Here is a 25919-nt window from a genome sequence, read left to right as displayed (position 1 = left end):
GTGTCAACGACGGTGGGAGTACATGTCACGAGACGAAGACGAAGACGAAGACGATTAGAACGGGGGCGGCATCCCACAGTCAGTCTCTTGGCTTTTCCAGAGCATGTCGTGACGTGTGTTTTTATGTGTTGTTGTTGTGGTGGTCGTGGTGGTGTGGTGTGGTGTATCTATGTAAGACCTATGGACGGCGCAGAAATAATGCATATTGAACAAGTCACGGCATTCCTCGTGTGCGCCTCCTTGTCGTGATTCGTCGCAGTCCCTGGAATCTGACGTGTTTTCTCTACCAAACACAACATCAGCATGCATCAGGTTTGGAGTTCGTGTCGTTTGAGTGTCCATGAACGGGATTCAGTCATGTGTGGCGAGCAACGCGCTCGCTCGCGAGACGATTGATATTCCAATACAAAGCCGAGGGTTGACCAGCTCCGTTGAGGGCACTGGTCGGGTATCTCAGAAAGCCATTCCTCCGCAAATCTCATCTTCACAACCTTTCACGCCTTGTGTTTTCCTCCGTGTGCGCCAGCTCGTCGTGCCATGTCCACGCACACAGATACACACGCTTCGTCCCCCCACCCCTTCCATTACGGTCATTATGGTCGTCAGGTTGAATAGACGCCTTCCAGATACTGTGATCTGCTTTTTAATATGTGATGCACATCCCCATGTGCTTGTTACCCCCTTATTTGTGCCAAAAGTGCAAATATACGCCGTGCCCGAAGATTGCCCAAAAACGCTTGTTGAGATGCGAGAGAAGCACCAATGCTACAGATGGTAGTCATGATGTCGTGAGAGGTGATATGCCAAACGCCGTACATGTACTGGTCTTGCTGTGTTGAATGTAGTAAGATCACAAGTCATGTGAGTAGTGATAAGTTAGTTGGAGACGGCCAGGTTCTTGATACCGTTGGTGACTTCGACTGCTGCTGCCTTTGCAGTCGCGAGGAGGCTCTTTTCGTCCTTCGCCTCCTTTGGATCTTTCTGGGGGACGTCGGGCTTGTCGCCATTAGCAGTGCCGTTTGAACCATTGGTGTCTGCATGACCATTGGTGGACACATCCGCGGTAATTCCGTTCTCAAACTTCTTTCCCATACCCTCCACCTCCAGACCGTCAAAGAGGGGGAAGATGCCGCTGGTAACATGGAAGTCGTTGTGCACAATGTTGAGGAGGTACCAGGTGTCGATCAGGTCGCCAATAACGTATCTCGCAGGGCTGGTGCTCGCGTGACAGTTCGCCCAATCTTGACCGAGACGGTAAAACTCGTCCTTCCACGCAAGGAAACTGACGGTCTCGACAATGGTCGGTTGGACAATCTCCTTACCAGGGAACACACCCCAGGTGACGGCGTTGGGACCCTCGCTGGGGGCGTTTGTCTTCAAATCGCCGTCCTTGTTGACAGCGTAGTAAGTGAACTCGGGATCGCGCTCGATGCGGGTGATGATCTCAGAGATGTACTCAGGGGAGACGAGGACCTCAAGGTAGGACTTCTGGTAGACGTATCCGTTGCGTGGACCCCATCCGAAGGTCGGATCAGATGACTTCGCGCCGTTGACAGCCGGTTGGGAGTTGATGGTCAGGAATCCACGCCGGTTCAGATCGATCAAATCTTTCTGGATCGCGTTGGCTTCCTCGGTGATGGCTTGTTCACTCCAAGGCAGGGATCCGAGATCGCCCTGCATGTAGCGTACAAAGAGGTCGGAAATGTCCTGGACTGAAGTCGGCGTGCCCCAGAGCTTGATGTTCTGCTCGTTTGTGCCCTTCAGACCGACGCCGTACGAGTCCAGTTCACCAAAGGCAGGCGATCGAGAGTCTCCCCATCGACCATTGGGAAATTCGTCCCAATCTTGAGTGCGGGCGACGTATGAACGGTTGCGGTTGCGCCAGAAGATTGGTCGTACGTTCTCGTCACGGCGGTTGAGACCCAGGGAAGGCCGCCATGGCAGGGGCTTCTCCAACGGAGACTCGACGTCGGGCAGAAGCTCGAGCTCTTCAAGCACCATACGCGTGGCTTGGGCGAGGTTCATGGTGTAGCTAAACACGTCAGCAGAGGAAGGACCAAGCAGATCTGCCCAACTTACAAGTGCAAGTGCAAGATGTCAGCGTCGATAAGCTTCCGGCACATTTCTGCCACAAGCTCACTTCCCATCTCACGGACCTGTACGTCGTCGTTCTTGATAGGCTCCAATACTTCTGTCCACTTTGGTGGGACTTTGCAGCGGGTCCAATTTGCTCGGCGCAGGAAGGCGGCGTGCGTGTGGATGGGCATGATGCCAGGTACAATAGGGACGTCGATGCCCTTGGCGCGAACTTTCTTGACCCAGTCGAGGAAGATGTCGATGTCGTAGAACATCTGGGTGACGATGAAGGTAGCACCGGCGTCGATCTTCTCCTTCAAATGATCAATGAGCTGGTCGACGTCGTCATTGTCATCACAGCCCTCGGAATATGCGGCGACACCAATGTCGAAGTGGTTGCCGTATCTGTCCCTGATGTATTTGACCAGATCCTTTGCGTAGTGGAAACCGCCCTCGGTTGCCTCCCACTTCTCTCGCTCGCGCGGCGGATCGCCTCTTAGGGCGAGGATGTTTGTGCAGCCGGCCTGGTAGGCGTCGTTGAGGGCGTCGTCGAGCTTCGATCGCTCCATGTCGGTGCACGTGAGGTGCATCAGCGTCTCCAGTCCGTATACGGTCTGGGCGACCTTGACCATCTCGGTGGTCAACTTCGAGTGGCGTCCTCCAGCGCCCCAGGTGATGTCGATGAACTGGGGGCCGAAGCCGTGCATGCGGTCCATGCGGTCGTAGAGGTTTTGCACACCCTGTGCATTGCATGTCAGCCACTGCATTCCGAGGAAGAGCAGCAGTACATACCTGGGCAGTCTTGGGTGGGAAGAATTCGAAGGAGAAGGTTGGCTTCCCTTCGGCCCGCGACCGGGCGAGCTTCTCGGAGATGTGCATGGTGGCGACGAGGAAGTGGAAAGGAAGTAAACAGACGGTGGAAAGGAAGTAAACAGACGGTGGAAAGGAAGCGAACAGACAGAGAAAAGAGGCCAATGGGTGCTGGGTGCTGGGTGCTGGGCGCTGGGTGTGTTAGCAAGCGTTAAAAGTGTCTCAGCATGCAAGTACCCCACGGGTACTCTAGGACGTACAAGGATGTGATGAAGATGAACAGTAACCCCGCAATGTGGGCTTTGCACAGACTATCCGAAGTATCGAGCGCGGGCCCAACGATCTGCAAGTTGCCTTTGCATATAGGCCGAAGCGCTGTCCTGTATATGTAGCGGGCGAGTATCGATGTGCACAGGTCAGTGAGGTGTGGTGGGAAGATTTTCTTTGGTGGAGGGCGCCGCAGCGACGATCGGCCCTGGCCCTGGCCGTGTTGGTCTACGGCCGTGCCAAGGACGGGGGTCGTGACGCGCACATGTGCTGCTGCTACTTGTGCACGCAGGTCGACATAATCGACCGTTGTTTGTCCGACAGCTACAGACTGTAAACGGCAGACGGCAGACGGCAGACGGCAGACGGTGGACTGTGGACTGTAGATTGTAGACTGTAGACTGTAGACTGTAGACTGTAGACTGTAGACTGTAGACCGTAAACAGCAGACAGTGGACTGTAGACTGTAGACTGTAGGCTATAGACTGTAAATCGTAGACGGTAGACTGTTGACTGTAGACCGTAAATTGCAGACTGCAGACTGTAATGCCGTTGTTCCCTCACCCCCACACTACCCCTCGTTTTCCATGGCACGCGTTCGTTACAGCCAACCTCTCGCTTCGTGGGCTGCGAGGTAACCGTAAACAGCAACCCGGACTGTGACCGCAACAAGCACAAGCAGACTTCGTTTGAACAGAACACAACACCCGCACGTCTCTCGTCTGTTTGTAGCCAGGCTCGTCTGCTTTGCCTCTTGTCCGATTCTGCCGAGACTGCACGTTCGCTATGCCTCCCATTGCACGCCCCCGCCGCATCGTCGGCGTCTCGCTCAAGATGTACTTCGACCTGACCAGCACCCTCTCCTACGTCCGCGGCGTGCTGCAGCTGGACGGCGACGCCTGGAACGCCAATGTCGACCTCTTCGTCATCCCTGACTTTGTCTCGCTCACAGAGTCCCACCGCATACTAGAGTCCTCTTCCGTCATGCTCGGCGCCCAAGATACCCACTGGGAAGACAAGGGCGCCTTCACAGGTCAAGTCAGCCCAGCAGTGCTGCGGCAAGCTGGCGCCAGGATTGTCGAGATCGGACATGCTGAGCGAAGAGCCCTCTTTGGCGAAACAGACGAGAGCGTCGCGAAAAAGGCCGGTGCTGCGGCGAGGAACGGGCTGATACCCCTGGTCTGCATCGGCGAGAAGACCCACCACAGCATAGCTTCAGCAGCCGTGGGTGCGGCCATACAAGAGTGCAAACCTCAGGTCACTTCAGTGCTGGCTGCTGTGCCTGAGGACCAAGAGGTGATACTGGCCTATGAGCCTGTTTGGGCTATTGGCGCGAAAGAGCCCGCTGACCCTGACCATGTCGTCAATGTCACCAAAGAGCTCCGGAAACTGGCGGCTGGCAGGACCGGTGTCACAAGAGTCGTCTATGGCGGCAGCGCAGGTCCAGGCACATATGCAAAGATTGCAGAAGGCGTAGACGGCCTGTTCCTTGGCCGGTTCGCTCACGACATTCAAAATCTCAAGAAGGTTATTGAAGAAGTTGGCGGAGCGTGAAACAGCCGTATCACACACAAAAGAGTTCAAGGGTTATGAGTACTTCTCCTCCACGGCAGAACCACTCGTGATCAAGCCATGTCAAGCACATCATACATCACCTGGCACTGAGATGATGATGTGCTAATCCACCCAACAATGATTACTGAGCATGTCTGTAGAACGTACGCTCCTCCCTACATGCACTGATTGCCCGCTATGATCTGGTATCCGGCAAAAGTAGTGTACATGTCCGTGCGGTATCTTCACCATAAAGACCGCTCACTCACAGATTTCTAATCAGAGCAAGGCTATGTCAGCACATTCCTTGAGCTGATAGGCGACATGTCACAATAGCAAGCTTTACAGTCTCGACATCCGCCCCCCTGTCTGCACGGACATGTACACTACTTTTGCCGGATACCATAGTAATGTGCATAAACTATCCTGTCTCCTCGCGTATGAGACAGTCAGTCCGTTCTGGAGGTGTTTACTGCTGAGCGCTCTTTCCCGGCGTGCTCAGCTTCTTGCCCTCCAACCCACCCACAATCTCGACTCCACACAAGCCTGCACACTTTACCCAGCTTGAATACTTGCTCCATCCTAGACGACTCTCGATTACTCCTCGCACGTCTTGCGCTACACTATGCCAGATACACTTCCGTGCAGCTGCAACGACCTGGAGCTTGACCAGGCTGTACCGGTCTTTCACCTCACTCAGCATGTCAAAATTGGGATGATGTGCGGAAGTTCCGGGTCCTGACTTGCTAGGTCTGCTGACGTCGACAATGGAGTTGTGGGTCGACTACATGCAACCGAACGAGAATCGCAAACCACGACTCGTTCATGTCAACCAGCGAGAAAGTTGGAACGGAGAAAGAGACCGGAACGCAGGGCTGTCGATCGGTGTTGACAACAAGGTGCAGGAGAGATCGCAAGTCGAAGAAAGCACTTCAAAAAGCCGCCCTCCTTGAGCCATGGTGTCTGTCGACGTATATCTGACAACGACTCTGCTCGACTGCGAGGTCCCTTGTCTACATCAGGCTTCGAGATAGTCTACCGGATTCGGTTAGACAGGCTACAGTCGCGGAACGCCTCCGGGTCACGTTGCTCGTTCTCTTCCGGAACACCATCGGATGAGCGCAAGGCAACGCGCAGTCGGGTGTCCTGCATCCCACGGCCGTCGAGTGACAACTGCTCTCTTCCAGCAAGCGGGGAATCTGTGCATCTGCTTGACCTTGAGAACACGCCGTCTTCGTAGTTGGCTTTGCGCGCTGTCGATCTGCATAACGCCGACTGACTATTTGACAAGGATCGCTATCTCGGGTCATGGGTGTGTAGTCGAAAGTACTCTATGACCGGATTGGAGCCTAGCACTGCAATGGTCTGCCTAGTGCTGTTTCGCACGTCGCGGAAGCGCGTAGGGAGAATTGCCTTATGTGCCTCTGAGAGTTTGAGTTGAGTGAACTGAGGGCATCCACGCACAAACATTGGCATTTCCCATTCAATCTGTAAGCAGAGATAAGGCCTAGTTGAATACAGTTTTACTTATTTCTTGCAGGCTCCAGCAATGCCCAAGTTGTGAATGACGTCTGGGAATAACCCCAGATCGTAGTTAGGACATGTGGGCGTAGTACAGCTTCCCCGCAAACTTACATCCGTTACGGTGACGGGCCGACGATCATCTAGCTCCAGTAGCCAGCCACTCCACACGATCCCCCAGAGTTTTGTGTGCCCTCATCTCCACTTTCTCCGCAGAGCCGGTAGTGCTCCTGTCTTGGACCCGGAAATCGCCAAACTGATTGCCGTCTAGATGGGACCATGCCCTGGCCCGTGATCTCAGCTACGAGACACTTTGCCATCATCGCTAAGTCCGTACTGGGATGCCGAGTCTCTCCGCACGCTTGGTTGTCGAACAGTGTCCATTCAGTTCAATTGGCAAGAAGAATCATGCAGGAGTCCAGCATGTACCGTGCGTAATTGACTCTGCTGCTTCGAACTCGAACTCGGCGTGCAATTCCATGAGAACACATTCAAGCAACGGCAGTTCACAGTCACCGTTGCAGAAGTGATCCTGTCGTTGCAACGGCACAAACGCTCCTTCGACGGTCTGGGGCCGATTCGCAATGGAGAGCCACTTTGCAAGCACGGCGCCGGTCATCTGGGGGGATAAGCAACAAGCCGCGCTCTAGCTCAAACAGTTGCTACTTGCTTGCCAATGCGGAGAGAGGGCAGGATGTCGGCGCGGAGCCGCAGCGGTTGGTCCGTGGAGCATCAGCACGCTTGAGGGCTTTTTTCTTCCGCAGCGGGTTTCTTATTGACGATCAGCTTGCTTTCGTCCGGTGACTACCGCCATACCATTTCGGAGCTGGAATCTCCGTGGCTTCTGAGTTGAGAATGTGCATTGATATACATGTCCCAGTTGACTAGTCTTCCCCCCCTCCCGCTTATAACCCTCCCCCTGCCCTTGACCCGGGCCATATCATGTCCATGTCCCGCCCATACGAAGCAGCAACCACATCAGCCACCACCTCTAGCAGCAGCACGCAGTTTACTCCTGACGGTAAAGGCGCCGGTCTCTTCAGCAACGGGACTAGTATGACATCTCACCACACCCACGCACACGAATCGGTCACTACAAACAACAACGCCCATCTCGGAGCAACCTCTGGCAGAGCCGAGGCGCACAACAACATGCACCTAGGCCCAACATCAGCACGCGACGAAGAGACGCTCTCCGCCGGGTCAACAGCCCGAGCAGAATCCAACGCGTACAGGATGAGCGCCCACAACGGCGACCTAGAGAAGGACTTCTCCTCGCGGAACGGTGAGCAGCGTTTCCCATGCGGCGCCACGATGTGGATGCTGACAGAAGGCCAGGCTACGGATTCAACGGTGCCGGCCAGGGCGGGCACCAGCATCTGGGCGACCACATGGACGAGGATCTGGCACTGCGCCATATTCGCACGGCGGGCAGCATCTCCCTCTCGCCCGAGCTGTTCGAGAAGCTGTACCTGTCGCCCAAGAACGAAGTCAAGGGCGAGCTGCGCAAGACGTTCGGCAACCCTACGCCGCTGTAAGTCGAGTCACCTCGCTGGTGCTTGGGTGATGCTCCTGCTAACCAGCATAGTGCCCTCATTGGCTTCCTGCTGTCGCTCACGCCCCTGAGTTGGAATTTGATGGGATGGCGAGGCGCAGGAGGCAGCGGATCCGCCAGTATCGGGTGGTACTTTTTCGCCGGCGGTCTGTTGATGGTTCTCGGCGGGCTAGGAGAAGTGCGTTTACTTGTTCCTTCTCCAAGCGGCGGCACTGACGATGGCACAGTGGATCCTCGGCAACACCTTTCCCTTTGTTGTCTTCACCTCGTTCGGTGCCTTCTGGCTCGGTTACGGCGCCACTCTGGTCCCCGCGTATGGTGCCTACGGAAACTACGCAAACCCATCTGTCCAAGGTAGCACGGGCCTGGAATCCGTGGGCTTCAACGTCGGTATTGGTAGGCTCTACTTGGCACCGGATTCACTTCCCCCAACGTAGCTAACCCCAAGCAGGTTACTTCATGATCTCCATGAGCATGCTCTGCCTCATCTATCTCGTCTGCTCGATGCGAACCAACCTGGTCTTCTTCCTCATCTTCTTCACCCTCACTCCCGCATTCGCTCTCCTCGCGGGTGCCTTCCTGAACCTAGCCGAGGGCAAGGCGACCACGGCGGCAAAGTGCCAAGAAGCGGCCGGTGCCTTCGCCTTCGTGACGTGTATCTGCGGGTGGTATATCTTCTTCGCCATTATGCTGGCTAGCGTCGACTTCCCCTTCTCGCTGCCCATTGTGGATCTGTCCGGTGTCATCAAGGGCGCTAGCGAGAAGCAGAAGCAGGATCACGTCGACTGAGTTGGAACGAGTGCGTAGGTAGCCTAAGCGGCGTGGACGGACGCGAGGAGAAAGGGACGGACACGTGGCACTTGGTCACCTGCTGAACGGGAGGGAGGCAGCTGGTGCGCTCCTCCTCTATTCATGAACGGTTCCTATTGGTTCCTATGCGTAATCTGCGTGTCGCCGACATGCTCTTATCTTCCTGGCCCGTGTATAGGTTGTACTCTATTCTCATCTTCATCCTTTGTGTTTGCATTTCGACCAGGGAGCTGCGTGACGTGTATAGGCGCGGTGGCTCGATGCGTTCTTCGAGCCAGACGTTCTTTGCGCTTGGTGGCACTTTTGCCCAGTCTGTTGAAGGGGCTGCGGTGCATTGGTAAGACGGTCGCGCGCTTCTTGTCTCCACCGATCTGTGTAGTGCTGTGCCTTGGCTGTAGACGTCTCGTTCTTCGTCTCGTTCTAGCTTGGCCCTGCACATATCAAGGCTGAACATGCCGTCCTGATGAGCCATGTGCGAGATGTTATCTAGGCGTAGAAACTGCGTGGCTTCATTCCGCCAGCCAGACATCCAACTCACCAATCATCGTCCATGGGGACGTTTGTGTCGTCCTCTCCACCTGAGCGCAGGATGCTGGTCTGCTTCTGCAGCTCCTTCAGCCGGCTCTCGATTCTCAGCAGCGTGTGGTGTTGCCGAGGGCCTCCGTTCTCTTCCACACGGGCTAGGTAGGTTTGGGCCGTGTGCAGCTCCCGCTGGCAGCTGTTGAACTTTGTGATTTGCTCTGCGGCTGGTATGTCCTTGCTGATGGGGTAGACGTCCCACTCGTCTACGATGGTAGCTGCTGTGTTGCCGACGATGAGGTCGCTGATCCAGAGCGCGATGGTTCCACGGAGCTGTAGTAAGCTGGCCTGCTTGTCGAACGGCGGCGATTTGACAAGGTCATGCAGTCGTTCCGCAATCTCCATGGCTTGGGCGAGTTCCTCGACTCGGATTGCATTCTCGCGAGATGGAGCATCGTCTGAGCTCTTGTCGTTGGCATGGCCGCCGTCGATTGACATGCTCCGCGACCGTCGGGTTTCTCCTTGGCACCGTTTCCTGGCGCGCTTGCTCTTCTCGTAGACTTGCTGGATCCAGAGTGAGAACATGGCAGGATAGAAGGTCCTCTGGTCCACGACGTGAGGCGCTTGCTTCCGAGTGGGATGCTGGACGATGAGCCGCTCGTAGTACTCCCTTGCGAGCTCAAAGCCCTCTTCGCTGAAGAGGTCCCTGTCAGTGTGCGCGGCACTCTCTTCTTGGCGTGGCGTGCTGGGTAATGCACGTCGAGGCTTCCTACGAAGCAGGATCTCAGCACCAATGGCCCAGCGGCCGTGATTGCGTAGGTCCACTAGGTTGCCTCTGGTGGCCTGCGTTCTCAGGATCATGCCCCATGCTCGGCCAGCACGGTCGTAGTCAGCTTGGAGCAGACAGTTGTGCATGACCGTGGAGAGGACGTTGAGATGGGACCGCCTCAGATTACTTGCCTCTGCCGTGCTAGCAACATGGTCACGTTTCGACGAGGTGTTGTCGAGTGTGAAGAGACGTGAGGGTGGGCCAGCGACCTCTTTTCGAATCGCAGCTGCTCCCAGATAGGGCCGGGCCACGCTCGCAGGGGCATGAGGAAACGGCGGAGGAGGCACTCGATACTCGTCCTTGGGCAGAAGACCTGCGACCCGTAGCTGCGCTCGCTCGGAGGCAGTCAACGAAGGGCGGCCGTGTGTGTTTGGCGGTGGTGAGTGCGGCGAGGTCAAGGCGGCACCAGAAGCTGAGCTGTTTGCGTCCTGATCGGCCTCTTGGTCGGCCTCTTGGTTTTGGTCTTGGTCTTGGTCTTGGTCTTGGTCTTGATCTTGGTCTTGATCTTGGTCTTGGTGGTGGTGCTTGCTCTTGCGCTTCCTGCGGTACTGGCTGGCACGCAGCGAGTGGGCCGACTGGCGGTCGGGGAGCAGCTGGGGCGCAAAGAAGGGCATGGTGGCTGTGGCTTCAGAGAGGGTGGGTGGGAAGTGACGGGCGCGGTGGAGCTAGGCCCAAAGGGACGCGGACGCGGGCACGGGCGGCGGCGGGCATGTCCTGGGCGGCGGGCGGCGGGCGACGGGCGACGGGCGGCGGGCGGCGGGCGGCGTTGGGCGTTGGACGGGTGTGGTTGGCGGTGAGGGTTGGACGTGTGTGGTTGGCGGTGAGCGAGGCCGCGTCGTGGTCTCCCGTCTCACCTTGCCCGCAACACACCCGGCCGCCAGACGTCTCCCGAAGGCCAACCCCAACCCCAACCACCTCCCACGAGGCGCGCCTTCCCCCGCCGAAGGGCCTCTCACCATGGGCCAGGCCAACTCCAGAGCCTCTGCCGCGCCTCCGTCCGAGCCGCCGCGCACCCACGGCCGCCGCCCTCTCCGCCCTCTCCGCCCTCTCCGTCCTCTCCGTCCAGCCTCGTGGGCCCCGTCGCTGCTGAGCCGCGCGGTGCAGGCAGACGACGCCGACGACAGCAGCAACGCGCGCCAGCAGCTGCACGCCTCGTTGCCCTCGCCCGCCTCGTCGCCCTCGCCCGCCTCGTCGCCCTCGCCCGCATCTTTGCCCTCGCCCTCGCCCTCGCCCTCGCCCGCCTCTCGCCGCCTGTCCCAGCGCATCAACCCGTTCCACCGCCACCCCCCGCCGCCTGCGCGGGCACACGATGCTGGCTCATCTGCGCCCCATGCCTCGCCCCCCCTCCACCGCCGCCGCTGTCTCCCACCGCCCGCCGCCCACAGTCGCGCCTGACGCGGGCACGCAGCTCGCTCGGCGCCATCGGCGGCCTCCTGCACAGCCGCCCGGCGGTCAGCCACCACAGCACCGCGCCCACCGCGCCCACCGCGCCCACCGCGCCCACGCTCAGCCTGGCAGCCGCACCGCCCAGCACCCCGAGACCGCGGTCCGCCCTGAGGCAGACGCAGAGCGAGCGCGGCCCCTCGCTGCCCCACGTCCCCTCCATCGCCGACCTCGACCTCGGCCTCGACCTCGACTTCGACAGCCTGCTGGGCAACGCCGCCAGCAGAGACGGCCCCGACGCGAGCAGGCCGCGCCCGCCCGCCACCCCGAGCTCCCTCCGACGAGATGGCCGGCCCCTGTCGATGCTGCCCCGTCTGCGCAACACACTGGGCTCTTCGCGCAGGCGGCGCTCCCTCTGGCACGACGACGACAACATGGACAGCATCGAGCGCCTGCGGAGAGGCGAGGACCAGGCAGACGTCCTGTCTCGCCTGCTGTCGCTCGCAGCTGCCGCCACCGCCGCCTCCCTCGTCGGCGAAGACCACCAGGCGGCAACGCGCGACGGCACCTTCGACACCTTCCTGCAGTCGCTGCAGAACGGCAGCATCGCCTCCGCCCTGAGGGGCAACCAAGGCGGCCAAGGCGGCGACGGCGACGGCGGCGACACCCCAGGAGGCACGCCCGCCCCGCTCAACTTCTTCCGCATGTTCAGATTCGGCACGTCCAGTGCCACCGCCGCCGACGGCAGAGAGCGAGGTCGTGGGACCGGCTCGGGGTCAGACGCTCACGACGGCCACGACGACAGCGAGGGCCGCATGGTGCCCATCATCATCGTCGGCATACGCTCCATCAACCCGGCTTCTGCCGCCGGCCAGGACGACGGCAACATCCCGCCCTTCCTCGACGCCCTCTCCAGCTTCCCCACGCCCCCGACAGCGCCCGGCGACCACGACACGGTACTCCGACCGCAAAACGGCACACGCTTCAGCCACCGCCGACGTGCGTCCATGGGTGGCTTCAACTTCCCCTCCAACTACGACAGCCAGAGACACACGCGCACGCGCCCGCACGAACAGCCTCGCCCCTTCTCGCCCTCCCTCGCCGACTCGCCCCCAGGCCCGCAGCCTCCACCCTCTACCCCGGCGACAACCGCTGCACGGTCCGCCGATCCCTCGGGCTCCACTACGCCCACGGCAGCAACCACGCCGCCGTCCTCCACCCCGCACTCCAACTCGAACCCACCCTCGCGCCGAGGCAGCTTCGCACGCAGATCGCCTGGCTCGACACTCGAAACAACCGAGGAGGAAGACTCGCAGACGACGACGCGAAGCCCCCGCCAGCGCCGCCTGAGCGAGTCGGACTTTACAAGATACGGCTCGGGCGCGCCCCGAAGAAGGGGCGTCGTCGAGCCGGACAACAACCCTGGCGAGGGCTCGAGAAGCTGGATCATCTACGTCCTGGGCGGTAGCTACCCTGAGAACCATCCCATCCTCACCACCCCAAGCTTGTTTACCGACTCGCCGACCTACGAGGACATGATGCTGCTGTCCTCCATCCTGGGCCCTGCCAAAGCACCCGTGGCCAGCGAGGGCGACGTAGCGGCCGCGCCTGGCCTGTTCAAGATCGTCCGCAACCTGTCCGCTCTCGTGGCCGAGGAGGTCGAGGGCAACGAGACCATGGAACTCGCACGCGATGCACGCTGTCTGGTGTGTCTCTGCGACTTTGAGCCAGACGAAGAGGCAAGGAAGCTAGTCAAGTGCGAGCACCTGTTCCACAAGATCTGCATTGACCAGGTAGGCCCGAGGTAGCCAACCCTCTCTGGAGAGCGCATACTGACCCATCTCCTAGTGGTTGACAACCGGCCGCAACTCCTGTCCGCTCTGCAGAGGCCAGGGTGTTGACGAGACGCCATCGCCCGACCTCCCCGATGCCCCTCTGCCGCCGCCGTCTATGCCAGCGCCAGCGGAAGCTATGGCCTAACACCAACCACTTGCCTTGCCTCGATTGCATCTTCTTCGTTCGAACCAATACCCCGGCTTCCTCTTTCTTTGCCGAACGATCTACCTGCCTCCTCTCTTGCATATCATGACCGCCCATCTCTCAACAATCACTTTCCCATCTTGGCATCCCATCTCTCTGCCCTTTTTCGAGCATCTCCCATAGTCTAACCCATCACATCACTCACAGCGCTCGGAGTCCAGGATTTGTTTTGCCCGTTGCAGCTGCAGCCGGGCTGGTTTCCATTTTGTTTTTCTCTTCTTCTTCTTTTTCCATCGACCAATCCATGGTGGGGATAAAGATGGCATCGGAGGGCCTCTGGAGTGGGAAGGGTCTCCAGACGATCTAGGTAGTCATAGTCACCCATAGCACGGCGTATACGGGTGACCAACACGCTGCGTCACAGGCCGCGGTAATGAGAACAAGACATTTTCCGCGCCATGGTTGACATCAAATCTCCACTCACCGCTAGACTGCAAACTGCTGACCTGCTCACCCCCGTCGACCTGGCCCTCCCTCCCTCCCTCCATCCGTCCGTCCGTCCGAACGCAACGCAAGCCAACTCAACGACACAGCGTGGGCCACCACCCCAACGGGACAGCGCATCGCATCCCATCTCCGGCCTAGCGGTGACTCCTCCCGCCGTGTTCCTCGTATCCACGGTGCTTGCTGCACTCGACCCCTGTCGTCCCTGGTGTAAGCCGTGCAAGGGGAAAGGGTCTGGTCGCTCATAAGCGCTGCATGTGCTTTGTTATACATACTAGACGTCAATACACCCACCCACCCACCTACGGCGCAGCCAAACGCAGGATTCAGCACATACTGGAACGAGCCGGGTGCACGAGGAATTCAGTGGGGGGCTGTCTGGATCGGGAAGGCAAGTGGGCAGAGGGATTGCCGAGTCCAGCGTAGGTACCCAGCTTGCGTGACTGCGGATGCCCGTTGGCGTGGGTGGATCGACGGTCGCTGCTAATGCAGGACCGTGCAGACTGTGCAGACTGTGCAGACCGTGCAGACCGTGCAGACCGTGCAGACCGTGCAGACCGTGCAGACCGTGCAGACCGTGCAGACCGTGCAGATTGTGCAGACCGTGCCGACTGTGCCTCCCCCCCGGTTTTTTTTTGTGACGCTGGTGGGGAGTGGGGTGCTGCGAGGGGCATTCATTGCGAGGCGCGATTGACGCCGGGCCTTGGTGGGTTCCTGGTAAAAAAGCGCTGCGGCGGTGTATTGACAGTGACTGCACGTGCATTGGTCGAGTAGGAGGTCATGGCTGAGCAGTAGCCGTTTTCTGGTTTGGGGCTTTCGAATCGAGCGTCGGTTTTGGGGCTTGGCTGCTGGTTTTGTTTGTGGGTACTCTGCTGGCGGACTGGGTGGGCGTATCTAACGTAGGTTTCGAGACTTGGGGACGTTTTATGTGGAATCTCATGGCGGCACACGGAGGATTAGTAGTATATGGCTGTCTGCTGAGGTCCGAGCGGTCTTCTCTCCTAAGTGAGTGTTATGTGCAGCACTGCTCAATTATTAATCTATCCTGTCTGTGAGTCCTTAGTGGATGAGCTTGTAGGAACAAGTACATTCTGTTTGGGAAGAGTAAGCGGTGTTTTGGATCCTTCTTTTTCAATCGCCTCAGCGGCGATAGGCAGCTGTAGAAGCACTTTGAGAAGTGAACGAGTCCAGAATGCGAAATGGAACCAAAGCTCGCAGGGATTACCACACTGGTTCTGACCCATCCGCAGCAATGCTGATGCGGCAGAGCCAGCATTCATGTCTGAACATGGTCTCTTCGCGGATTTGACTGATGGGCAGGCTGTCAAAGTCGCGAACGTCATCCTGTGGCTTGCGGCTCCTGCCGAGCATCTCATGTACCGACGATAATTGACAATAGACAACCCCGAATTGGTGTCAGCCTCCAGTTCGACTGACGCAGGTGCAAACGGGTGGCAGCACCTGATCAACGGAGAGCCACATATGTCTCATGCACGATGAACAAGCATGATCCCGAGCTCGACACGTGGGCTCTGGTGTTGTGGCGTCTGCAGCACACAGGCCGCGAGGTGTTGCTAGCCAGATTGTACTCGGCGATGCGTCTACAACGTTTCTCAGCGTGTTGGGCATTGGATGCTCGCACACACAAGGAAGCCACCTGGGTTTCGCAATGACGCTCGACGAGAATCCTGACATTCAAAGTTTCGTCAGACGTTGCACGGCAGTTCCTGTTCGGGTCAGCCAATGCTTCAAACTGGTGCGTCCTGGGTTGATAGCTTGCGTTCCTCTCTTTCATTCGCGACGTCAAGCCGACGTCGGAGCAGAGGAACCTGCAACGCTACTCTGTTGAATCTTGAAGAAGTTGGGTTTGGCCATCCAAGCATGACGTCTGAAGGTGCACGGTTGTTTCTTCAGGGTGTCTGCTCCACGATTGCCGAAAATGAACGGTGCGGTTTTCAGATGAGCTAGAGACGCACGGCACCTGTAAGGCAGCTGAAAGCTGGTGGCCCCGTTCCACAGTACACAAGGCGCACTGCGATATCCATTTTTGGACGCGTACTGCGCAAGATACTTCACGTTGACCGAGCAGGAGAACGTCGTGGCGTTGCAAATCATTGCCAAGCCTGCACATTCTTGCTGCACTGCTGACAATTTGCAGGCTTACCGCTCGAACATGGTAGAGCGATAGGCTTGCCGCCGTGCCGTCACCAAATGGTAGAGATTCGCACTAGGCGTAGACGGATATGGGGGCCAGCCTCGGATCATGCCACCCAGAATTCTTGCACCAATCTCTCAGTCTGGAGCGCTCAAGACGTGGCTAACGGATGGGTCATGGCACCTGTCAAGTCTTGGACGGACGCAAGTCACGCATACCGTAACCCAACCAGGCGGAAACGGGGCCGGGGTGAGGTAGAAAGCGGAAGTTAAGATAGCGCATGTTGTTCTGGAAAGCAGGCCTGCCTTCTCCCGCTGCTGGCCTTGGGAAGACGCGGCTGGAGGGTGCAGATTGCTGTGGCCCACCCAACTAGCCTTGTTGAGCGATGCGCTATCAGCGAAGTGATGAGGCTCGAGGGTTGGCGTGGGAGAACTGCCACCGGACAAATGCGCTGCATCATGCATCGGGTCATGCTCCCATTTGGGCCAGCAACCCATGAGTATGGATGCCCTGCCCTATACTCGACGACGACCTCACGTAGTGTTCAGTAAGGGAGTGCGGACACGGCTGCGCTGAGTACGAGTACGAGTAATGACTACCGCCGAAGGCTTCGTTCTCATTGCGGCCGTCGCGGGCCTGCGACAACGGACTGCACAGAGAAGAAGCTTAACTGCACGCCCCACTCTCCTCCCTTTGCTCACTTACCACTCGATCCACGACCGGAGCCGGCGTACATCGTCTCCGATATTGCAGTCATCTCCTGGCTACGCTGGGGCCGCCCGCTGCAAAGGCGATCAGCATCCACAGTATCGACGACAATGGGTCGCAGAGGTGACCATGGCCTGTGGCCTGTGGCCTGTGGCCTGCTGGTGTCGAAACGGTTGGTTTGCTACCTTCTGCGGCGCTGTGTGCGGTCCAGATGTCGCGCTGTGCCTCGACGTCTTCGTTGATGGAATGGCCGTCACCGTGGAGCACACGCAGGGATGGGGTGAACGCCCAAAGTCTAGGACCGTGGAGTGCAGGTAGCCTGGTAGCGTTGAGAAGCTCCCAGGGTGCGCGGAAGACGGAAGGCGCACGGTCTGGCGCCTGCCCAGGGTGTGAAGGAACAGCTCACTCCAGGCATCCAGGCAGCCAGGCAGCCTGCTTTTCCTTTTTCCTTTTTCTGCACCCCGGCCAGGCCTGCAGACGTCTGATGAGCACTCCAGTTGTACGTTCCTGGCATCGAGCAGCCCTCCTCAATCCAATCTGCTGTATGGCTCTTGCCACAGGCTAGCCCAAACACAACAGCGAAGCTCCATCTGCGGCTGCTGTACTCCTCCCCCCAGCATCGCCCTGTTTCAGACTGGCACCTGGTCTGCTCTCATCGTCAGCGGTTGTGGTGTGCCGTAAACCACCTTGCTCCGTGGGAGTATCAAGAGTGAATCGCGCAGCATCCAAAGCCGCTTGGTCGTTGGTGCTAGCAAGGATCCTCACTTCGCGCAGGAACTTGCATTCGGTCTAAAAGCTCAGGCTGCGCTTCTCCCATCCGGCACATGTATTGTCAAGCACATCTGCACCGACTTCTTCTCCCTCAAACTTCGGCACCCTGCCGGAAAGTCGTTGTCAGGAGAGAGAGGAGGCGATCGCCCGCGCACCCCTGCATCTCGAACCCGGATGACGTTGATCACATATCGGGCCTTTCGTCACCAGTAACCCGTAACCATCTTTCCAACGCCGCACTTTGCCATCACTGAGCTCCGGACATGTCTGGATACTACCCGCCAGGCAACAATGTGCCGTTTCAGTACTACAACATCAATCCAAACGCGCTTCCTGACTCCAACGCACGCAATGGTGCCCCGCTGCCAAGGATGATACCAGACCCATCCTATGCTCCAGGACTACCAGAAAATCCATTCCACCCTGCGATCACCGGACCATTTGTACAGTACACAGAACCGCCTATGCACTCCAAGTATGGCGAAATGTATGAAGATATTTCCGGTCCATTGGGATCAGCGCAAGGCAGCAATGCTCGTGCCAGGCGGCGAGCGTTGCCGGGCGAACAAGTGAAGCATCGCAGGACGAGGAGTGGCTGCTTCACCTGCAGACAAAGAAGAGTCAAGGTGAGTGCACAATTGCCAATGTCACGTCTGGAGCGTAGCTGATGAGACGACAGTGTGATGAAGCTCATCCTACGTGTGACAGTAAGTCCCTCTCCCCTCGAGCTCCAACTCCTTGCAGATTTGACGTGTCCGAACTCAGGGTGCCGGAAGGGTGGTCGTGAGTGCATTTATCCGGACAAAGAGTCTAGCCAGAAACCGATTCGCAGTGGGTCCAGGTCGGAGAAGTCCTCCGCAGAAGGAACCTCGTCGCCAGAAGACCATGAAGAGGACGGAAACGAACATCTACCCATAATTTATGACGATGATGAAGCGGAAGACGATGACATGGAAGCTGGCTTCATAGGAAAGAGCCAGGATTGGCGCGACTCGCCCGCATCGACCTTCGACCAGAGTACTTCACCATCCACGGAAGCTTCTTCGACAGTTCCTCCAACTATTCAGCAATCGCTCTCTCGCAGAAGCAGCGCGCAGATCATGAAACCTGCAGCCCAGCCCAGAACCTCCTCACAGATGCCCAAAGACGTGCAGTTCTATTTGAACTACTTCAAGGACCACATGACCCATCACCACTACTCGTTGAAGCATGATTCTCACAACTTCCTCAAAGGGGAATTCTTGAGTCATGCTTTGAAATACGAGCCTTTGAAATACGCAGTTGGGGGGTTTGCAGCGTACTTTCATACAATCTCTCAGCCAGATGGTCGCATGTCGACGTTCCTCCAATTCTACAATGAGTCGGTTTCGCGCCTTCGAATGTCCATTACGAAAAACAAGAAGCAGGGACTTGCAACTTTCCTCACCATCCTTCAGCTTGCAAGCATTGAGGCAAGGCTACCTTGAAGGTTGTATGTTATCCACGGCTAACGTGTCTTACTAGGAAATGCTCGGCGACTGGGTCAATCTCATGGGCCATCAGAAGGCTGCATTTGAAATGCTCACACGTCTGTATACACCAAAGACCATCGTTCAGTCAGACTTTTTGCTCAAAGTGTTACTGTGGTACACTCGGTTCGACCTGTTTGTTGGCCTCCAATCAGGTGGAGAGGCAGTGCTAAGTCGAGACTGGTATGATGCAGTGCATGAATGCTACATTACAAAGATACGCGACAACCCTGACAACATGGGCTACAAGTACGAAGAACGCTTCGCATACTCTCGAATCGTAGCCAAGGAATCAAGTGATCTCTTCTCCCGAATGGGGAAAGGTCTGCTCAGCCCTGAAGAATTCATGAAGCAGCTGCCGGTGGTGAAAAGTAAGGTAGAGGGTCTGACTAAGACTGTCAGCTCAGAGTGTCTAGATCCCACCTACAAGGTCGAGAACCTCCATGGACAGCCCGGACCTGAAGATATCGTCAACGCCTTCGAACCTAATGTCATTTGGGGAGATGATTTGTGGACATCGAACTTCTTGTTCTTGGATTTCTGGAGCATCAACTTCATGTACGACATCTCGACGTCGATGGCGTTCAAAAAGCCTTTCGAACCGGAACTTACGGCACTGGCATTCAAGTCTGTGCAAGTCTTCGAGGCGATGTGTGCATATCCTAAAGCGCCGTATGGTGCCATCATCGAAGCGCAAGTCAGTTTTGCCATCGCCACACTCTTCCTACCAAAGGACCCAAAGACGGTGCAGTGGTGCCGAAGAACATTCGCAAAGGTGGAATCTCTTGGGTACATCTACCCAGATGTCATGCGCAATCGCATGCTTGAAGTCTGGGGTCTTGAACCTTCCGATTGGTGGCTACCTAACGACGAGGGATGCCCACCTATCATCCGATCGATCAAAAACTTTATCCGCGAAAGATCAACAGCGCCTCGAGACCAGGTTTCTGAGGACCTTAAGGAGATGAGAGGCATATTCAGCGGCCTCAATATTTCTGATTCTCCGGGATCGGACAGCATGACCGTCACAAGCAACGACAGCGCAACAAAGGGTGCACCTAATCAATTCAATGGATCTCCAGAATGGTGATTACGGCCTGGACAATATGACGAGCTTCCATCACCAGGACATCCCGGCCGATACACCATCACTTACGTTCTGGCCGACAAACAAGGGAGAAGAGGCGTTCCAAAGGCCCACATAGCAGTCAACGTCATGAGATTCACGTTCCGTTGAGCCTCCGAACTATGAACAGCTGCGGCTGCAGACTTAGTAGAGCCCCTGAAATGATCTACTCAACGATACCCAACCCTGCTGTGTCTACCTGTCGTTGCAGGTTGAATCCCGAGGGGCGTCTTGTGACACGTCGGACGACACACCTGGCACAGCCCGTCGCGTGCTGCATCACACGCTGCACAACAGCACTTGTGTAGCACAATCTTGCAGCGAACTTGCACAAAAGCAGGAAAATCGAGCGGACTAATCCCGTCATGTAATTTACGCTGATCGTACTGCAACTAAAGTAGGATGCTAGTTTTGACGTTCATTCAGCTTAGACCGAATCGCTAGCTGACATTGAACGGACTTGAGCGCGGCTGCAAGGGACTTGTGGAGCACCTGGAGGCATTGGATGGTCTCGATGATAGGACATGTATCCTCTGTATACAACGAGGCTGGGACAGGAAGGAGACGATTTTCACGATGCCCTCTGATAGTGATCGGTAACCCGCTGCTGCTCCCCAGCAGCCTACGAAGTCAATAACCAGCCAAAGGACGTGTCGGTACAGCACCACATGATATGTCTCTGTGCATTTGGATGGCCATGTCGGGGCTTCAGACAGGATGGAATTATCTATCATGCCAACAGGACGTTCAGCATCTGCTGCAGTGACCCGACAGCTATCGATCGTGTGACGCGTTTGTTGGACCAGGACGCAGTGACTCCCAAGATGTTTGGACATGTCGTATAGCAGACGGTTCTAGAAAGCGGCATCCTAACAGCTTGGCTGGGGTTGCTTCATCACTTGCATGTCCCCTCCCAATCCGGCTAGTGGTATGCAGGGATCCGGCACTAAGCGGAAGCCGCAGTCGCGGAGGCCTCAGCGCACATGCAAGCCCCCAAGCAACAGCAACAACACTTTGACAACGCCCATTTGATACCCACACTTGCTTGTCTATACACACGTACGTCACCATGGATAACCTTGGCAAGATCTCGGCTTTCGGAAAGAGCTTCGGGTACGTTGCTGGCGCTTCCACCATTGTGTTGTCACAGCATTGCGCAATAACAGATAGGCTGACAAGAGGCCCTTAGTGCTTCCTTCACACCCTTCGCTGCCAGAACACAGCAGTATGTCAAGGAGCAGCTTGGTCAGGCCGAGGAGAAGGTGCGATCACTTCCGGAAGATGCCCGTAGCAGCTCTCGATAAGCTTGCGGGCTCTCCGGCAACGAAAGCGTGAGCTGGTGCTGATGTGCGGTGTGATAGACCCAGCTCCCCCCAGACTACATCGAGCTCGAAAAGCGCGTCGATGCGCTGAAGAAGGTGCACACGACCATGCTCCAGGTCACCTCGCAATACTCCAACGAAGCCTATGACTACCCTGCCAACCTCCGCGAGTCCTTCAACGATCTTGGGCGCACCGTTTCAGAGAAGGTCAACCTCCTGTCGAGCGCGACCTCCCCCGCAGAGGCTCAGGCCGCCCTCACTGCGCCTCCTTCCGCAAAGCCCCAGCCCAAGACGTTCAGCCATGCCGTTGCTCGCGCGTCCCTCAATAGCTCGCACATGCTTACCGCCGAGCAGTCCGGCTCTAGCGAGGACCCCCTGGCTACTGCCCTCGAGAAGTATGCCATCGCCAGTGAGAAGGTTGGAGAGGCGCGTCTGGCACAGGACGCCCAAATTCAGAGCAGGTTTCTGGCTGGCTGGAGCACAACCCTCAACACCAATATTCAGTTCGCAACACGTGCTCGCAAGCAGGTCGAGAACTCGAGACTGAGCCTGGATGCCACCAAGGCCAACGCCAAGGGTGGTGCTTTCACTCTGCCCGGTCAGGCGGGTCGCAAGAACGGCACTGGCGAGGAGGACTTGAGCGAGGAGGCTCGTGCTAAGATCGAGCAGGCTGAGGATGAGTTTGTTGGCCAGACGGAGGAAGCCGTTGGTGTCATGAAGAACGTACGAAAACCCAGTCACATGAGCCACAACGATGGTGCAAACACAGAGGCTAACACAGCATAGGTCCTGGACACACCCGAGCCTCTTCGTAACCTCGCCGACCTCGTCGGCGCCCAGCTCGAATATCACAAGAAGGCATACGAGATCCTAGCGGAATTGGTACCGATTATTGAGCAACTGCAGGTTGAGCAGGAGGTGCGTAGACATCAGTCTGATGACTTCTAGCGTCATTCATCCCCTTCTTTGTCGCCCTACGCAGTGTCTGATGCTCGATTTAGCAAAAGTACCGCAACCCCCACTGATCGGTTCGTTTTATAGGCCGGCTACCGCAAGGCTCGTGAGGGAGCTTAAATCTACAATGTTTTGGATACCGAAAGCGGATGTCGATGGCGGTCAGGATCGACGGCTCTGGGGTAGGATAATTGGGGTCTATTGCACAATCACTCCTGAGATCTGAGATATTGTGGACATAATCTGAGGTCGCTTTGAATATTTGCGACAAACCTAGTCTTGAGTCAATAGACTCGTTGTCCTTCTGACAAGAACCCTGCATCGTGAAGCTTTTTAGCATACCTTGAACGCCTCACTCAAACACCCCACTCTCGTCTTTGAACTGCGCCGCTTGCGTCTTTGCATATTCTCTAATCGTGTTCTCTGCATCCTTATCCCCTTCCGGAATAAACTTCCTCATGACGTCTCTGACATATTCCTCCGGCACACCCCTCTCCACTGCATCCTGGATCCCCTGGTTCATCCTATACACGTACTCCTCCCGCGGCTTGTCCGGCATGGTCCGGTTCCGGTCGATATACACTAGCATGTCCCTCGTCTCGAAGGGTGGCAGACTCGTGTTCGCCTTCTCATGGGTAGTTGAGGGCCAAAAGTCGCAAGGAATCAGCTCCTTCGTGTACGCCACAGGTACCCCCTCGTTGCGATCCAATCTCTTCTCGTCTTCGGGAAGGAGAGCGTATACGAGCCCATAGACTTCGTCTGAGTAGCTTTCCGATGTTTTGTTCGCTTCGACTACATTGGCGTAGCCCCGGTCATTGATCAGCCAGGTGTAGTGTGGTAGCCGTGCGACCCCGAGGTACTGCGATGTTGGGCATCGGATGGACATTTGGTGGAGCCAGAGGTTGGAGCCGTAGCCGAAGTAGATTGTGGTTGTGGTTAAGGGGGCTTGGAGCGACATTCTTGGAGAATTATCGGTGATTTGACGTGTTTCTTGTCCCTTTGCAATTCTTTAGACTCTGCAAGGGTTCCCGATAGTTGGAGTATGGAGTTGAATAATTCACTGACCTTGCTGGAAGTTTTGTTCAATGCAGTATACGTGCTTGAAGTGAGTCAGCAGACATTTTTCCATGATAGGATCGAACGGATTGACTGCTGTCCTGGTCAGGTCAAAAAGGTCAGACTTGTGTGACTTACTTCAACACAAGATTGGAATGTAGCTGCTGTATTCTACGTATCTTTCTCCTGTTTTAGAACCCAAGTCTTTCTCCTGTCTACCAGATCAGATGTCGCAATGAGTACACGGCGCTAGAGCTCCCAGTCTGGTTTGGTGTTTAGGGGTCTAGCTGACGTCATCGTTCGGCACGCTTCTGGCGCGCCTGCGATACAACATGTGAGCTGCAATCTGGTAAATGTATACTTGGAACCATCTTACACAAGTTTGGATGTAAGTAGATCTAGTGCAACACAGTTCTTGCTTTCGCGTTGACTGCTCCCCGGTTTGTCGTACGTTTGCAACTGATTTGATGGCTTTTCCGTAGGCGTGAGGAGTCATGAAAATATTCTGTTGCTGGTTGAGCGCAGTACATGTTGCTAACTTTACACTCCAAAGATGCCGCAATCTCACCATAGCCATTCAGGGCAGTTCTGTGGTCATGCAAAGAATAACTTGGAAGAGGTGGTTCAAGCAGCAATTGCTAAAGGCTTCCACAGCTTTGCACTGACCGAGCACATTCCAAGGGCACTCGTAGACTTCTACCCGGAAGAGGTACGTCCGTCTTGAACTACACATCGCACAGAGATATACTAACTCAGGTCGTCAGACTGATTCCCACACTGAAGAGAGTCTTGTCACGCTTTTCGACGATTACTACACTGAGGCTGTTCGGTTACGAGATAGTTATTCGAACCAAATACAGATTCTGATCGCTTTCGAATCCGAATGGATACGGCCGTCATCCCTTGACATCATCCAAGACATCCTACACAAATACACCTTCGATTTCTTCATGGGCTCTATCCACCATACCCACACTATTCCTATCGACTTTGACCGTGCGATGTACGAGCAAGCTCGAGTCAAAGCAGGTGGCACAGACGAGAAGCTCTTCGAAGACTACTTCGATGAGCAGTATGATATGCTGCAAGCACTTCGGCCGCCTGTCGTGGGTCACTTCGACCTCATACGCCTCTTTAGCGATCACAAAGATACCGCGTTCGAAGGCATGGACGGCGTGTGGAATAAGATGAAACGCAACCTTCAGTACATCGCTTCTTATGGCGGGTTACTGGAGTTCAATTCCGCCGGGCTGCGCAAAGGCTTGGCCGAGCCGTATCCTTGCCTGCCTGTCACGAAGATGTTTTCAAGCATGGGAGGTGGCTTTGTCTTGTCTGACGACAGCCACGGCATCGAGCAAATTGGTACAAACTATCCACGCCTATTGGAATATATTCAAAGGACCGGAGTCGAGAAGATACACTTTGCCACCAGAGGCTGTGGATACCGGTTAGATAGCCGCTTCCCCAGTGCAGGCTTCTCCACCATCGCCGTGGCCGCACTGGCAGAATTACCTTTCTGGTCGAAACTACCATAGAAAGCTTCATGGCCGCCGCCAAAAGTTCACAGATCTACTCTGGCTGCTGCCCGGAGCCATCATCCGCGCAATGGGTTTGTAAGAGCTCCAACGATTGTCTTGTCAGTGGCTGCAGCACGCATTGCAAGGCCGACAGCCTAGCGAGGACACCTATTGATGAACAGCCGGTCGATGCTCCAAGAGCCTGGCGCTGTAAGCGATTACGTCAGCGATAACATTTGATACAAGATAGCATTGTTGGTATTTCGAATCACAGCCCAGGATCCTAGTGGCATATCTAGGCCGTGTACTGTGAGCTGATGATTGCAGCATTACAGAGTAAGCACGTGAAGCAGCTGCGACCAGCGCCCCGCAATCGAAATCGCTGTTGTCTCGCAACATGGCAAAGGCTAGTTATTTTATGCTTGCCGCGAGAAGCACGATAATCAATGCTTCTGCAGGGACGCAACATCCATTTACGGTTGCGGACCTGGAATCGGTGCGGAATCCGGGATGTGACCCGCCTCAACTCTGATTGGTGAGACGGACTCGCTTTGAGCGAAGGTTAGGTTCTTGGGTCCACTTCTTATACCGTCACTTGATGCTGTGTCGGCCTAATGATAAACTCACAAAAAAATTGTATCCAAAACTCTTGAGTTATGATGCGGACATTCGCAGCGTGACGGAGATGAGCGCTTGCACATTTCGTTCTTCGATATGATGCATGCCAGCTTGACCGGTCAAATTCGTAAAAGCGCTCGTGTAACCTCCAGTCATTACATGATAGCGAACAACGGAAGTGCGACTGCTTCCAAGGGCCACACTCATGGTCATGGCTAAACGAAGGGAGGAACAGCCGCGTGCAAGCATCACTCGAAAGTGTCTTCGAGAGCTAGGGTGAGTTGAACACTAGGTCGAGGCGTTGGGTAATCGCACGGTTTGATTACCACCTGAAAGGTTCGGGAACCTGTGGCGCCCGACGGCGCTTCAGCCTGAT

At 56.3% G+C, this 25919-nt stretch overlaps 9 protein-coding genes across 10 annotated transcripts, besides 18 other annotated features; 6 read left to right on the top strand and 3 right to left on the bottom strand.

Annotated features, from left to right (window-relative positions):
- Positions 1-104: 104 nt before the first annotated feature.
- Positions 105-116: a tandem repeat.
- Positions 117-164: a tandem repeat.
- Positions 165-876: 712 nt separating this feature from the next.
- Positions 877-2955, bottom strand: EKO05_0011104 (Methylenetetrahydrofolate reductase (NAD(P)H); the record flags this gene model as incomplete). The annotated part of the gene is made up of 3 exons (XM_038943831.1): positions 877-2032; positions 2080-2816; positions 2869-2955. 3 exons carry the CDS (start codon positions 2953-2955, stop codon positions 877-879), a joined length of 1980 nt encoding a protein of 659 aa, XP_038793356.1.
- Positions 2956-3051: 96 nt separating this feature from the next.
- Positions 3052-3085: a tandem repeat.
- Positions 3086-3490: 405 nt separating this feature from the next.
- Positions 3491-3522: a tandem repeat.
- Positions 3523-3524: 2 nt separating this feature from the next.
- Positions 3525-3699: a tandem repeat.
- A 240-nt stretch (positions 3700-3939) lies between these two features.
- Positions 3940-4707, top strand: EKO05_0011103 (Triose-phosphate isomerase; the record flags this gene model as incomplete). Its single annotated transcript, XM_038947400.1, has 1 exon — positions 3940-4707. One exon carries the CDS (start codon positions 3940-3942, stop codon positions 4705-4707), a length of 768 nt encoding a protein of 255 aa, XP_038793355.1.
- A 2463-nt stretch (positions 4708-7170) lies between these two features.
- EKO05_0011102 (uncharacterized protein) lies at positions 7171-8572 on the top strand (the record flags this gene model as incomplete). Its single annotated transcript, XM_038943749.1, has 5 exons — positions 7171-7513; positions 7567-7762; positions 7817-7961; positions 8011-8179; positions 8235-8572. The coding sequence occupies 5 exons, from the start codon at positions 7171-7173 to the stop codon at positions 8570-8572; spliced, it is 1191 nt and encodes a 396-aa protein (XP_038793354.1).
- Positions 8573-9127: 555 nt separating this feature from the next.
- Positions 9128-10555, bottom strand: EKO05_0011101 (uncharacterized protein; the record flags this gene model as incomplete). The annotated part of the gene is made up of 1 exon (XM_038943909.2): positions 9128-10555. One exon carries the CDS (start codon positions 10553-10555, stop codon positions 9128-9130), a length of 1428 nt encoding a protein of 475 aa, XP_038793353.2.
- Positions 10392-10458: a tandem repeat.
- A 63-nt stretch (positions 10556-10618) lies between the features above and the next one.
- Positions 10619-10650: a tandem repeat.
- Positions 10651-10657: 7 nt separating this feature from the next.
- Positions 10658-10707: a tandem repeat.
- Positions 10708-10763: a tandem repeat.
- Positions 10764-10898: 135 nt separating this feature from the next.
- On the top strand, positions 10899-13304 carry EKO05_0011100 (uncharacterized protein; the record flags this gene model as incomplete). The annotated part of the gene is made up of 3 exons (XM_059637915.1): positions 10899-11212; positions 11350-13117; positions 13173-13304. The coding sequence occupies 3 exons, from the start codon at positions 10899-10901 to the stop codon at positions 13302-13304; spliced, it is 2214 nt and encodes a 737-aa protein (XP_059493898.1).
- Positions 10964-11002: a tandem repeat.
- Positions 11153-11180: a tandem repeat.
- Positions 11407-11445: a tandem repeat.
- Positions 11551-11584: a tandem repeat.
- Positions 11813-11851: a tandem repeat.
- Positions 11957-11987: a tandem repeat.
- Positions 13305-13820: 516 nt separating the features above from the next.
- Positions 13821-13867: a tandem repeat.
- A 428-nt stretch (positions 13868-14295) lies between these two features.
- Positions 14296-14416: a tandem repeat.
- Positions 14417-17705: 3289 nt separating this feature from the next.
- EKO05_0011099 (uncharacterized protein) lies at positions 17706-20040 on the top strand (the record flags this gene model as incomplete). The annotated part of the gene is made up of 4 exons (XM_038943818.2): positions 17706-18068; positions 18122-18149; positions 18208-18893; positions 18946-20040. 4 exons carry the CDS (start codon positions 17706-17708, stop codon positions 20038-20040), a joined length of 2172 nt encoding a protein of 723 aa, XP_038793350.2.
- Positions 18364-18395: a tandem repeat.
- A 1105-nt stretch (positions 20041-21145) lies between the features above and the next one.
- On the top strand, positions 21146-22472 carry EKO05_0011098 (BAR domain-containing protein; the record flags this gene model as incomplete). 2 transcript variants are annotated; one of them, XM_059637914.1, is made up of 5 exons in its annotated part: positions 21146-21189; positions 21266-21338; positions 21438-22121; positions 22185-22316; positions 22440-22472. In XM_059637914.1, 5 exons carry the CDS (start codon positions 21146-21148, stop codon positions 22470-22472), a joined length of 966 nt encoding a protein of 321 aa, XP_059493897.1. The 2 variants fall into 2 exon arrangements, with proteins under 2 accessions (XP_059493897.1, XP_038793348.2); XM_038943766.2 differs by having other exon boundaries at positions 22400-22472.
- A 232-nt stretch (positions 22473-22704) lies between these two features.
- Positions 22705-23310, bottom strand: EKO05_0011097 (uncharacterized protein; the record flags this gene model as incomplete). The annotated part of the gene is made up of 1 exon (XM_038947398.1): positions 22705-23310. One exon carries the CDS (start codon positions 23308-23310, stop codon positions 22705-22707), a length of 606 nt encoding a protein of 201 aa, XP_038793347.1.
- Positions 23311-23961: 651 nt separating this feature from the next.
- EKO05_0011096 (Histidinol-phosphatase) lies at positions 23962-24943 on the top strand (the record flags this gene model as incomplete). Its single annotated transcript, XM_038943941.1, has 2 exons — positions 23962-24117; positions 24173-24943. 2 exons carry the CDS (start codon positions 23962-23964, stop codon positions 24941-24943), a joined length of 927 nt encoding a protein of 308 aa, XP_038793346.1.
- Positions 24944-25919: the final 976 nt, after the last annotated feature.

Source organism: Ascochyta rabiei, chromosome 21 (assembly GCF_004011695.2).
Source record: "Ascochyta rabiei chromosome 21, complete sequence".
Classification (NCBI taxonomy): Eukaryota; Fungi; Ascomycota; class Dothideomycetes; order Pleosporales; family Didymellaceae; genus Ascochyta; species Ascochyta rabiei.
This window is presented reverse-complemented; position numbering and strand designations above follow the sequence as displayed.